The sequence below is a fragment of the Durio zibethinus genome, chromosome 4, assembly GCF_047325235.1.
Source record: "Durio zibethinus cultivar Kanyao isolate XHJ-2024 chromosome 4, ASM4732523v1, whole genome shotgun sequence".
NCBI lineage: Eukaryota > Viridiplantae > Streptophyta > Magnoliopsida > Malvales > Malvaceae > Durio > Durio zibethinus.
Window position 1 is genome coordinate 2,619,989 of NC_143165.1, and position 13,019 is coordinate 2,633,007.

At 30.6% G+C, this 13,019-nt stretch overlaps 1 protein-coding gene across 5 annotated transcripts; it reads right to left on the reverse strand.

The window, feature by feature from the left end:
* Positions 1-796: 796 nt before the first annotated feature.
* On the reverse strand, positions 797-6,726 carry LOC111287351 (receptor-like protein 6). Of its 5 annotated transcripts, XM_089759099.1 has the most exons (6): positions 3,234-6,726; positions 2,736-3,032; positions 2,119-2,297; positions 1,679-2,038; positions 1,266-1,407; positions 797-1,182 (listed from the first exon to the last, which is right to left on the reverse strand). In XM_089759099.1, exon 1 carries the CDS (start codon positions 6,702-6,704, stop codon positions 3,237-3,239), a length of 3,468 nt encoding a protein of 1,155 aa, XP_089615225.1. In that variant the 5' UTR covers positions 6,705-6,726; the 3' UTR covers positions 797-1,182; positions 1,266-1,407; positions 1,679-2,038; positions 2,119-2,297; positions 2,736-3,032; positions 3,234-3,236. The 5 variants fall into 5 exon arrangements, with proteins under 5 accessions (XP_089615225.1, XP_089615224.1, XP_089615222.1 ...); XM_089759098.1 differs by having other exon boundaries at positions 1,266-2,038; positions 2,736-3,037; XM_089759096.1 differs by having other exon boundaries at positions 1,679-2,297; positions 2,736-3,037.
* Between the last annotated feature and the right edge of the window lie 6,293 nt (positions 6,727-13,019).

Genomic DNA, 13,019 nt, shown 5'->3' on the forward strand with positions numbered 1-13,019 from the left:
ATATATATGTATGTATATGAGATGTTAGCTCATTGATACTAGAGTCAGTTCTAAAATTGAGGGTTTGGAGTTTAGCCTAAAAGATAAAAGAAAAGGACATATTTTCACTTTACATTATCTACTTTTTGGTGACACATATCTTATTATGTCATTACCCTGGTTTACAACTTTGCTTTTCATTCGAATATAAACTAAGCAAATGTGTTTCATTTGTTGATGCTTTGCTTCAACGCCTGCAGCCATGAAAATTTTTATTTCTTAATTTGTTTAGTGTTGTAGTTGGAAGATTCACTTCTCTGTATGCCATATTAAAGGAAATGCATTCCCTGTCAGATGTTGGGAAAATTGTAGATTATGCAGTGATTGAGTTTTTTGAGATAACTGTTGCTGCAATCATATACATAACGTTTTTTATTAGTATTTTTTGGAGGTCATGCTTGAAATTATTGTTGCTGCAAGCAAGTGCCTTGCTATATTCATTCTGATGTTTAGGCTTTTTTTTTTTTGCTCACATTTGAGAACCATGGGTTTCAGGCATTAAGACTTGAGGGTTAAGATGGGTTTTTGTCATTTTGATTCTTGGGAGATATTTGAGGACTGGAATCTTGGTGAGATGAGTTTTATTTGCAGAGGAAAAGATGGAGAAGGTTGAAATTTTCAGAAAACTAAAACAAATAAAAAAGAGAAGCGAGAAAATTATTGAAATCCAATTGTTAAGCTTTCTAGGTAATGGTTTGAGAGTTGGAATCAGATTTAGACAAAATGAATGAATAAAAGGAAAAAGGGACGTAAAAAAGAAAGGAAAACCTCAATTCAATTTCTTAATTTGCTTCTTCTGTACATTTATTAACATTCAATTTACTGACTCCAAAGTCCAATTGAATCACTCTCATAGCTCTGCCTGTGAGGAGATGATGAACCAAGCAATGTCCATAATTGGCTTCTCTCAGGAAAATCAACTTTTTGATGTTTCCTTAAAACCCCATCAATTGTATTCAACTTTCTCGTAAGTCTTCATCTCTTAGGAAGGTACCTTCAGAGCCAAAGGCTGCAGGATCCAAGGCAGTTCAAGGAATCTGAATTGGGTGTTGTACAAAGCATTGAAATAATTCCCTCGAGGAGTGGGGGATTTGGAGCCATGAAAGTGATGAACTCTCACTTGTTGGAATAGTTCAAAATTTTCTGCATTAACAAAGTATGTTAGTGAAATAACCGTCCTGGTTTATAGCATTATTCGAGAAATCACTACTAGAGTTCAGACTAACCCAAATGGCCTGTGAATTGAAGAATAGCATGCTCCTCATAAGTCTCCCAAATCTATAATTTCTTGAATGAATTGCTCGTAAACAGTTCTCTCTGAAACTTAAAGATAAATTCCTGTATGAAAACGCGCACTTCCAGTACTTCCTACATGAACATGGTACATTCAAAATGGTATTAGCTTCAAGTCCCCTGAAAGTTTGTTTGTAAGTTCACTTTGCACGGTGGTTGAAGTTTTTGAAAACATTGTTGCCTGTCGTATGATTTTGAATGCATGCATATATTATATAGTAGGAAAGCATGTTGTCTGTACATAACCATTTTGATCTTGAATTACTTTTTCCATATTTAGTCAACTTCATGCATAAGCTTAGGTTTAATTCACAATATTCATAGAGCACTCCAGCCTGATCCTTACCTTAAATGCAGTTTGATCAAAGAAGAGGATTGGCTACCAGATACCAGGGACTTCAGTCCCTGCAACAAAGATACCGTTAGATATGAGAGGAAAGGGAAAAAAAACTTTAGATTTTGATAATGATTTAAGAATTATGCATTACTTGCTATATTGGAATTCAGAGCAATGCTTCCTATAGATCAGATCAATGTGCATATTTTGAATATCTAGTAAAGACCTATGGAATAAATTATCGAAAGGATTTACTAGAATGATACAGAAGTAAGTGCATCATCATAAACAACAAAGGGCCTTTCGTCGCCTCCTCAGGCAATCTATGTTGATGCTCCATAGTAAGCGACCACCTTTGGTTTTCGACACCTGCAAGGAGTCATTTTAGACAACGCAGTCTATGTCCACTCATGCAAGGACTTGAAGCGAAAGGGGAAAAGGTCATTTACCTGTGACTGCACGTAAGATGCAGCTGAAGCAGCAATTTCATAACTCATAAGTTACAGATAAGTAGAATAAACCTTTACAAAGAATGTCCAACTGTATCCTGGCCGTCCATGTTTTCTTTCCCATGGAATAGGTAACAAACAGCAACCTGCAGGCCCTTGTATCTTCTCAAACCATTCGTCTGAAATTATAAGAATGAAGTTACTCCATTTCGCTAGAAACAATCAAGTTTTTCATTTGCAAAGACTTAATTCATAAGAAGCTTTTATCATTTTCTTGAAAGCTAAAATTAATGAATTAATCAAGTCAGCATAACAATTTAAGAATGTTATTCTTTCAAATTTAGACCATCACAAAAAATTTTGATCCATTCATATCTTTAAGTTGTTAAAAGTCGCTTTGGACGGCCTCTATGTCTTTTTTTTAAGTCATGGTCTACTCTACATTGACATCAACTTAATATAGTTTACAACACAACATTTTCTTTGTCTATGTGCGAGTGTAGAAGTAGAGAAACAAGGAATGAGGTTGTACTAAAATGAAGAAAATATTGAAAGGAAATTATTATGAGCTACAAAAGGTTTGGGAAAAACCTATAATGGGAAATAGAGATTCATACCTGGGTTTTTTTATACAAAATAAGCCATGCCAGACAAGAATGGCAAAATGATTTGGCTTCAGAGAATGATAAATAGGCCAGATTCTCACTCCATCTCCATCTCTATCTCCATTGTGATCAAAGACCTAGTCTCAAACAATCTCATTTTGTCTTCGTCTTTTTTGGTGGATTGATACAACATGTATGATACTAATTAAACAACAATGGATCTTTGCTCGAGCTTGGTCTTTTAAGATTATTTTGTTGTTAGACCTGTCTCTTTTCCTTTTACATGCCATATCTTGTTTCTGGTTCCTCCTGCACTATGACATTATAACACAAAATCATAACAGACTCATTGACAATGAATATCACTGCTACAAGAACAAATATTATATGATACTGAACTTTGTCAAGAGAGAAAAAAATGAGGTTACAAAATTTAAAGAATATAATAATTTGCAGCAACTATCTTTTCAATTTAAAAAGATTTCCCAAGTTTCTAAAAGGAATGCTTACCAGCTATTTTGAAACATGAATTTTGATGCTTCTCTTGTTCCTTTTCCCTTTCCTTTTGAATTTGTCTAGCCATATATTTCCGACCGCATTCGGCACTGTATATCCCATCCATAAACCAATGACCAACCCATTACCATAACCGATCAATGCAATTTTCCAAACAGATACACCATCAACCCAGGAGTCTACATCTTTCTTTGGAAGGGGCACTGGAACACCAACTTCATTGCATTTCCTTGACAAAGGCGGCCCGCATAATCTTGGATTCCCTTTGTAAGAATCATTTGAAAATGTATTGAATTGGTTGCTTTGTGGTATGCTTCCTTCAAGTTGGTTGTAAGACAGGTTTAATGCTTCCAGGAAAGTTAGACTTGTAAGTTGAGGAGGAATCTTCCCGGAAAGTTTGTTTTGTGAGAGGTCCAAAGACTCGAGGTCTTTTAGGTTCTCAAGTGCTAATGGAATTTGGCCAGAGAAGCTATTTTGGGATAAGTTTAGCACTTTGAGTGATTTGAGAAATTGTATTTCTTTTGGTATTCTCCCATGGAAACTATTGTTGGAAAGGTCAAGGCAAGTAAAAATGGTTAAGATTTTCTCATAAAAGATTTCAATCCCTTTATTGACAATTGTGACAGAGTCTTGATAGTACTCCTCTCCAATATAATCTAGCTTAGCTTTGTTGCCATTAGTCATCAGCGTCATTGCCCCCAAACATTGCAAAAATTCAATGGATAAGTCACCTGAAAAATTGTTGAAAGCAATGTCCAATATCCGTAGCATTGGAAAATCACATTTCGTCTCGAAATTCTTAATTGAACCGTAAAATCTGTTTGCTCGTAGAATGAGAACCTTCAAGGAAGGCAACTTCTCCAACCAAACCGGAAATGTGTCATGAACCATATTGTTTCCGAGGTCTAAAACCTCAAGTTTTGTGCAATTGGCTAATGATATTGGCAACTTCCCTTTCAATTTATTCCCACCCATTTTGAGTGACCTTAATTGAGTAGCTTGAAGGAAATCAATGGATAATTCACCAGAAAATTCATTAGAAGCAATGTCAAGTACATCCAACGCTGGAAAACCATTTTTATGTTTCGAATGTTTAATTTGACCATAAAATCTATTCTCTCGCAGTATTAGAAACTTCAATGCTGGCAATTTCTCCAACCAAAAAGGGAATGTATCATAGATCATGTTGTTTCCCACATCCAAAACTTCGAGTTGAGTGCATTTGGCTAATGACTTTGGCATCTTCCCTTCCAATCTATTCTTACCAACTTTGAGTACCCATAGTTGGGTTACTGCTGCAAAATTTGGTAAGATTCCACTGAAGTTATTTTTTTGAAGATCCAACAAAGAGAGAGTACTGATATTGCCTAACCAATCTGGAATTTGGCCGCTCAAATTGTTATAAGATGCATTGAAAAGGTAAAGTTGACTCAAATTGCAAATAGGTTTGGGGAAAGAGCCTTGTGAAGAAGTTAGAGACTGATTGGGTAAAAATTGGTCCAAAGATAAGAGATGATTGTTAGAAAGAGACAAATAACCCAAACTTCTCTTCCACAACCAGTTTGGTATTGCACCACTTATTTTGTTATTTGAGAGGTCAAGATATTCTAAATTCTCTTGACTCTTTAAAAACTCTGGAAATGTACTTATCTTACAGGATCTTAAATGCAACTCCATTAGCATTGGAAAGGATGAGTTTCCATCATCGAAGGGAAATTGTTTTGGGAAATCAATGGCATTGAAAGAAAGGTCTACGTATAAATAAGTGGCCTTCCACAACCAATTAGGCACAAAGCCATGGATTTGGTTGTTAGAAAGATCTAGATAAGCCAAATTGCCTTGTGTTTTGATGAATTCTGGAAATCCAGTAAGGTTGCATGACACTAGGTATAACTCCTCCAATTGGGGAAATGTAAGGCTTTTATTGTTGCTTCCAATTAACAAGCTCATATTGGATAGATCAAGATACCTCAAGTTCTTGAGTTGAAAGAACATGTCAAGCTTCATAGAACCGAAGTTGTTGTAGCCAATAAAAAGTGATTCAAGCCTTGGGAGTTGAAGGATTGAGTTAGGAATGGATCCTTTTAAATAATTATCGCCTAAGCTCAAACATCTCATCACCGAAGAAGATGCATTAGGGAACTCATCAATTTCACGAACCAGTTGATTTCTTTCAAGAGACAATGTATCCAATGATGGGAGAGTAAATAAAGAAGAATGTATCCTTCCAAAAAGCTGGTTCTCGACCAAATTGAGAAATGCAAGATTTGGAACTCCAGATTTATGAAATGAAGGGATTAAACCACTAAAATTATTATATGATAGATCCAGTTTCACAAGATTAGTAAGATTTGCAACTGATGATGGAATGGATCCAAAGAAATAGCAACCAACAAGATTTAATTTTTTCAAGAACCTAAGATTACCAATTGATTTTGGCAATTCTCCGCTGAAATTTGTCCAGGAAAGTGATAAGACATGTAAATTGTTGTTAATTGGAAATTCGGGCAACTGACCCATAAGATTGGAATTTGCTGAAATATCAATGCTTTGTATTTTGGGCAATAAGAAAACTTCAATTGGAAAATGCCCACTCAAATTGCAAGAGGATAGACTGAGAAAAACCAATCGAGAGGAAATTTCCCAGAAATTGGGAGGCAAATAAGAGATTGGATTATCATTCAGGTTAAGTTTGGAAAGAAAATGGAGTGTGGAGAGGGAAGAACAAAGTGGACCTATCAAATCACAGGATGACATGCTTAACACACGTAAATTTGGAAGTGTTGACGATATGGTTTCACACCATTTAACACTTTGAGTTGAAATGTTCACACTATCCAAGTAAAGCTCTGTGAGAGACTTCAAATTCTTGATTAATGAGTTGAAATCTGGTTTCTCTAATTTTAGAATAGGATAATAATCATCATATGAATCAACACTTTGATCATTTCTCCAATAGCAATAATCTTGATTAGATAGATCAAGAGACACTAACCTTGTTAAGTGTGAGATTGCCATTGGAATTTGACCATGAAAACATGAGTCTGAGAGATTTAGATGAGTCAAATTTGGGAGCCCTTCAAACCCATAGGGAAACAGAGTGGTATTAAAATTGTTTCCAGCAAGATTAAGGCGTTGAAGATTATGGAGATTGAAAATGGAATGGAAGCTTCCTGAAAAGTATTTGTAATTAAGATCGAGGCCAATAACATAACCAAGAGCATCACATGTGACTCCTTTCCAGGAGCAATAATCTGTTTTGAGATCCCAAAGCTCAACTTTGGAAGAAAAAGTAAAATTAGGAGAAAAGTAAAGATCTTGCTGCAACTGAACTAGAGCAGATCTCTGGTCATCAAGGCATTGGCTCTGGATAATTGTTTTAGATAGCACAATTGGTATGGAGGAGCATGACAAGAAGAAGAAGGTAGGCAAAAAGAGTGAAATTAGGATACGAAGAGGGCTCATGTTTTCTGTCTGCAAAAATGAAGGAAAGGTTGTGGAGTTTCATATTTCCATAGACCATATTTATAGACTACTACATCACATTGTACTATATATCCTTATCTCATTATTTTTTTTATAAATTTTTAAATACAAAAAAAATTACTATTATAGTTAAATAGTAATTCATATAAAAAAATTATTGAATTAAATGAAAGAAATAAATTAACAAATGAACCAACAAATAATTAAACAAATCCAACATAAAATTCAATCAAACTCACAAATAATAAGTAAGACTTAATCTTTTGCATTAAACTTAGCTTTGGCATCATGCAAATGTTTGTCTTTTTCCTGATTGTTACTTCACAATGCTAATAATTTTTGAAGTTGTTTAAGTCTAGGTCAATTAAGAACACAAAAGTATAGCAACAAATTTCTTTTTTAGCAAGCAATAAATAATATACATAAAATTTATGAAAGATTAAATCATAAGTACTAAGTTAATATTTGATTTCATTTGTATTTAACTTTTGAATGAAGAAATGGGATAATACATTTCGATGCAACAATGCTCAAGAACTAATAAATTAACAAATTAATATAAAATTAGACAAAGCATACACGCTTAATAAGAGAGATTAAGAGAGAAACTAGATTAATGTTTTTCATTCAATCCTTAAATAGGCATACAAGTTCTCAGCTTCAACCAAAAGAATGCTTCTAAATAAAAAGGAATTAAAAAAATTGTTAAGTTTCTTACTAGTTGAGAAGGATTGAACATAAGGTCGAAGAAATAAGCATAAAAAAGTTGGCACAAATAGTGGAAATTTTGAAGATAAATTATAAGACTTCTTGACTTAAACACAATCTAAATTTGGTCTTCCAAACTTCCTTGAAAATAATTGGAGTGATTTATACGAATGTCTTACAAAATTGACGACTTTTCAATTCTTTAGGAAAACTCCTTGCAATTCCAAATTTCTTTTTCTTCTCAAAGTATTGTAAACCAATTAAAATGCAAAAAGATTAAACAAATCTGGACCCAAATGTAATTAAAATAAAAGAAGATTAATAATTTTGTTCATAAGATTAAATTGTTAGGCACAAAAAATCCAATCAATTAATAAATTATTCAAGTAAATATAAGTATACTCAAATCATAAATCATCGTTCATATAAAAAATAATAATTTAATATAATTCGATACTTAATTTATCTACATTCACAGATAAAAAAAAAAAAAATTATTAAATATAAAGAATTACAAATATACAATTAAATCAACCAATACTCACAATCAATACTTATATACTTTTTCATTCTCTTTTAATTTTAAAATTATTCCAAACCCAAACAATAAATATTCACGCACACCGATAAACTTTTTCATTCTTTTCTAATTCTATGAAGTGTAATAAATCAAACATATACACTCACGAGTACTCTTATTATTCTTCTCTAATACTATGAAGTGTTTATCTTGTAAAATATTATTTTTTTATATCTTTTTTTTATACTTACAATTATTAAAACTCACAATATAATACTTCTAACTTACTCACCAAAAATTTCAGTTACTCTTAAAATTCTTGTCTTTCAATTTTTTTTCTTCAAATAATATATAATTTATCTTGAAAAAAATTTCAAATAAATCTCTTATTAATTTTTTTTTAACGTTTAAGTCAATATTCTCAAAACAAATACCCTTATAATTTGTATGTTTACAGTCTTCAAATTGATTACATAGTTTTCTCATGAATTCTTAAACATCCTAAGATAATTAAATCCCAAGAATGTAATAATTCAATCATCTTAAATAATTAATAATTAATTTTTTAATAAAAATTAGTATTTAATTACTTTCATATGTCTTAGTCACAGCCACAAATCACTCCGTGAAGGTTTTTCTATAAGACTTGAAAAAGCATAGTCAAAAAGCGTTAAATGTTAATGGTGTTAACTAATTTAACTTTATTGACTAAATTATTATAAAATTTCCAATTACTTAAAAAGAATAGGACAAAAGAAAAAACTTGAGAATTTGAAAATTGCTTTTGTTTTCTAAGTCTTTGAATCAATTGACACGATAGAGGAAAAACTTTAAGAATTTAAAAATTGTCTTTTCTTTTTAAAATCGTTGAACCAACTAAAATGATAGAGAAAAAAAAAATTAGAGAATGTTCTTATAGTTCAAGAACTTGGTATTTTTTATTATACCAAATTCATAATATTTTAGCTCAATCAAGTCATTTAATAGTAAAAAATAGCAATAACAAAGGAATCCATTTTGCTTTTTTTTTTTTTTAATTCAATTTTGAACTTCCCACAAGATATGGTACGTAGAGATGACAAATTGACATGTTGATTTGGATTGTTCATTTTTGTTCAAGAAAAATTCAGATTATTTCGATTAAAATCAAAATGAATTTGGATTACTTTGGTCAAACAAAAATTTCCTTTATTCTTAAAATTCTTGTCTTTCAATTTTTTTCCTTTAATTTATCTTGAAAAAATTTCAAATAAATCTCTTATTAATTTTTTTTAACGTTTAAGTCAATATTCTCAATACAAATACCCTTATAATCTGTACGTTTATAGTCTTCAAATTGAACAAACCTTTTAACCAAAAAAAAAAGAAACGAACGAGATTACATGGTTTTCTCACGAATTCCTAAACATCCTAAGATAATTAAATCCCAAGAATGTAATAATTCAATCGTCTTAAATAATTAACAATTAATTTTTTGATAAAAATTAGCATTTAATTACTTTCATGTGTCTTAGTCACAGCCACAAATCACTCCGTGAAGGCTTATTCATAAGACTTGAAAAAGCACACTCAAAAAGTGTAAATGTTAATGGTAGTAACTAATTTAACTTTATTGACTAAATTATTATAGATAACTAAATTTTCAATTATTTAAAAAGAATAAGACAAAAGAAAAATGCTTGAGAATTTGAAAATTGCTTTTGTTTTCAAAGTCTTTGAATCAATTGACACGACAAAGAAAAAACTTTAAAGATTTAAAAATTGTCTTTTCTTTTCAAAATCCTTGTAGAAAAGAAAAATTAGAGAGTGTTCTTATAGTTCAAGAACTTAGTATTTTTTATTATTCCAATTTTATAATAATTTATCTTAGTCAAGTCATTTAATAGGAAACAATAGCAATAGATGGATGAATTCAAAAAGTTTAGGATAACTAATGTTTTAATTTAATGGCAGTCTAACATTGTCTGCTTAACAAAAGCTATGAGATATTATTGTATTATAGATAGCATTGACCGTGCTATATATATATATATATATATATAAATATATTTCTTTCTCTTTTCTAGAAAATTTTGCGTTTAAAACCAAAAAAGGGAAAAAGAAGCAAACAAACACACAATAATTAAACCAATTCAGTTTATTACAAAAATGTGTAATGATGCCAATATACTTTGAATCCTATACATTTCCTGCCAGCCTTATTTCATATTAATAAATAAATATCGAAAACTTAAATTTATAATGATTGTTATATAAATTAAAAAATTAAAAATCATTACAAATATGGTAAGAAAGTTTGACACAATTATAAATTAAGACAATATATATATATATATATATATATGTGAACATAAAAACTTTTTGAACCATCAAAACGTTCGATCTGCAACTAACATTACGAATGTCAACACAAAAAACTTTTCAACTCCCATTTTTGTACTTTTTAATGAGCAAATTAAATCATCATAATTAAATTACTTGATGTTCTACATGACTGGTTTATTATCATGAAAATTCCAGTTGCACAAAAACTATTAATAGAAAGATAGCTAGCATTTCTCCATAGATGTTGCCTATTTGTATCTTATAGAGGGGTTCGATCCCGGTAATATCTCTCTGCCAATAATTTCCTGGGAATTTAGAATGGAGTTGACAAATTTTTAAAAACTATTCACGACATTGAAATTCGAGCTTACCACGCGATACAGGCTGTATCACAGTCGCTCATCGGAGGCATTATCGGACTGAAGTTCTAAGCGCATCTGTTCTAAAAGTAACTTTTCAACATCATCCACAAAGGTTGACAAATTTTGTCGAATGTACTCGACAATTTTCTTTCCTGTCGTCTCAGTTAATTCAAGGACTTTGAAAAAAAATTTTCTGAAATCCTCAAGTATTTTCTTCCATTGTATTCTTTTCCAATAATAGGAAATTTAGTTGTCTATAATAACCTACTTAACAAGTTAGTTAATTAATTATTATTATCAATATTTATGTTCTTTTGGTTTTTTTTTTTTTAATTCACATAGTCAACAAAAAAAAAAATTGAAATCGCAAGCAGTTTTCTGAAAGAATTGATAGGTCACCAATTCTCTTGATCACTTCAATAAGCTTGAAGGAAGTTTGGAAATACATATTTAGATATGCTTTTTCTTCTATATGATATTGTCTAAAATTGTGTTAAAAGTAAAAAATTTCCATAATTTATCATCAAAATTTTCACACCTTATGCCGACTATTTTGTCTTATTTCTTCGACATTATCACCGTCAATCGGTCCCAACTAGCTAAAAAACTTGCCAAGTTTTTACGGAAATGACATTTGTAATCAATTATGTTTTTATATTTTTATTGATAGTTGGATTTATGATTCAATTAGATCTAAACACATAACTACAAAAAGAAGAGCAAAATTCGTAGTTTCCTTTGTTCATTCTTTGGCTGGTAGTGGTCCCAATCGGTTGTGTTGATATTATTTATTGCTTTGTTAAAAAAATATATTATTTAAAGGTAAGATTAACTCGTAGGAGTGTTAAATTTTTTAATAATTTATTTTAAGAAATCCAAAAGACGAGAGATATAAATCAAAAGGGACAAAAAATAGTTTAATCTCATCCTTTAGATTTATTGAAATCAATGATTAAAAAAAACTTAATATTTTTTAGTTTTACATTGTTATAAAATGATCTATTCTCTATTATTTATTGCTACATTTTTGTCTTTTTAATGACTTAGACTCAAGCAAATAAGATTATTACAATTGTGAAATAACAATCCAGCAAAGAGATTGAAACATTTGCATGATGCCAATGCTAAATATAAAGTGCATAAATGTGATTTAATTTTATATTGAATTTGTATAATTATATGTTGATTCAATTATTAATTAATTTATTTGATTTGATTCAATTTAATGATTTCTTACATTATAATATTTTATTATAATGTAATTTCATTTAAAAAAAAAAAATAATGAGATCAAGGTAGCTTGAATGATATATGGTGTAATGTGAAGGTAGTAGTTTGTAAATATGGTGTATTGAAATATGAAACTCCACAACCTTTCCTTCATTTTTGTAGAAAGAAAACATGAACACTCTTCATATCTTAATTTCACTCTTTTTGCCTACCTTTTTTCTCTTGTCATGCGGATGATCCTCCATACCTGTTGCTATCTAAGGCTACTATCCAGAGCCAATGCCTTGATGACCAGAGATCTGCTTTGGTTCAGTTGCAGCAAGATCTTCACTTTTTTCCTAATTTTATTTTCTCTTCTAAAGTTGAGATTTGAGATCTCAAAATGGATTATTGGTCCTAGAAAGGACTCACGTATGATGCTCTTGGTCATGTTATTGGCCTTGTTCTTAATTACAGAAATCTTGCAAAATCTTTCAAAGAGTTTTCTCTCCATTTTCAATATCTATTATCTTCAATGCCTTAATCTTGCTGGAAACAATTTTAATACCACTTTGCTTCTTTATGGGTTTGAAAGAATCCCAAATTTGACTCATCTCAACCTCTCAAACTCATGTTTCCATGGTCAAATTCCAATGACAATCTCACAGTTAACAAGGTTAGTATCTCTTGATCTATTTAATCAATATTATTCTTATTGGAGAAATTATCAAAGTGATGATTCATATGGCGATTATTATCTTGCTCTAAAACTATAGAAACCAAATTTCAACTCATTAATCAAGAATTTGAGGTCTCTCCTAGAATTCTATTTGGATATGGTGGACATTTTAAGTCAAAGTAGTAAATGGTGTGAAATCATATCTTTAGCATTTCCAAATCTTAAAAACCTTTATAAAGATTTAATTCAACAAAACAGTTTAATCAAAGAGCTCGAACTTAACTCGGCTAAAAAATTTTGGATTTATAAAATACTTTCATAAAAATTCAATTCTACAAAATAGCTCGACTTAAGAACTCAAACTCAGCTCAACCAAAAGAGTTGGGATCTATAAAATGCTTTAATAAAAGTTTAATTTGACAAAATAGCTTAGCCAAAGAGCTCAAACTCAACTCAACCAAAAGTATTCGGAACTATAAAATACTTTCATA

Coding starts and splice junctions, on each gene's coding strand:
- LOC111287351 (XM_089759099.1), bottom strand. CDS start 6,704: ATGAGCCCTCTTCGTATCCTAATTTCACTCTTTTTGCCTACCTTCTTC.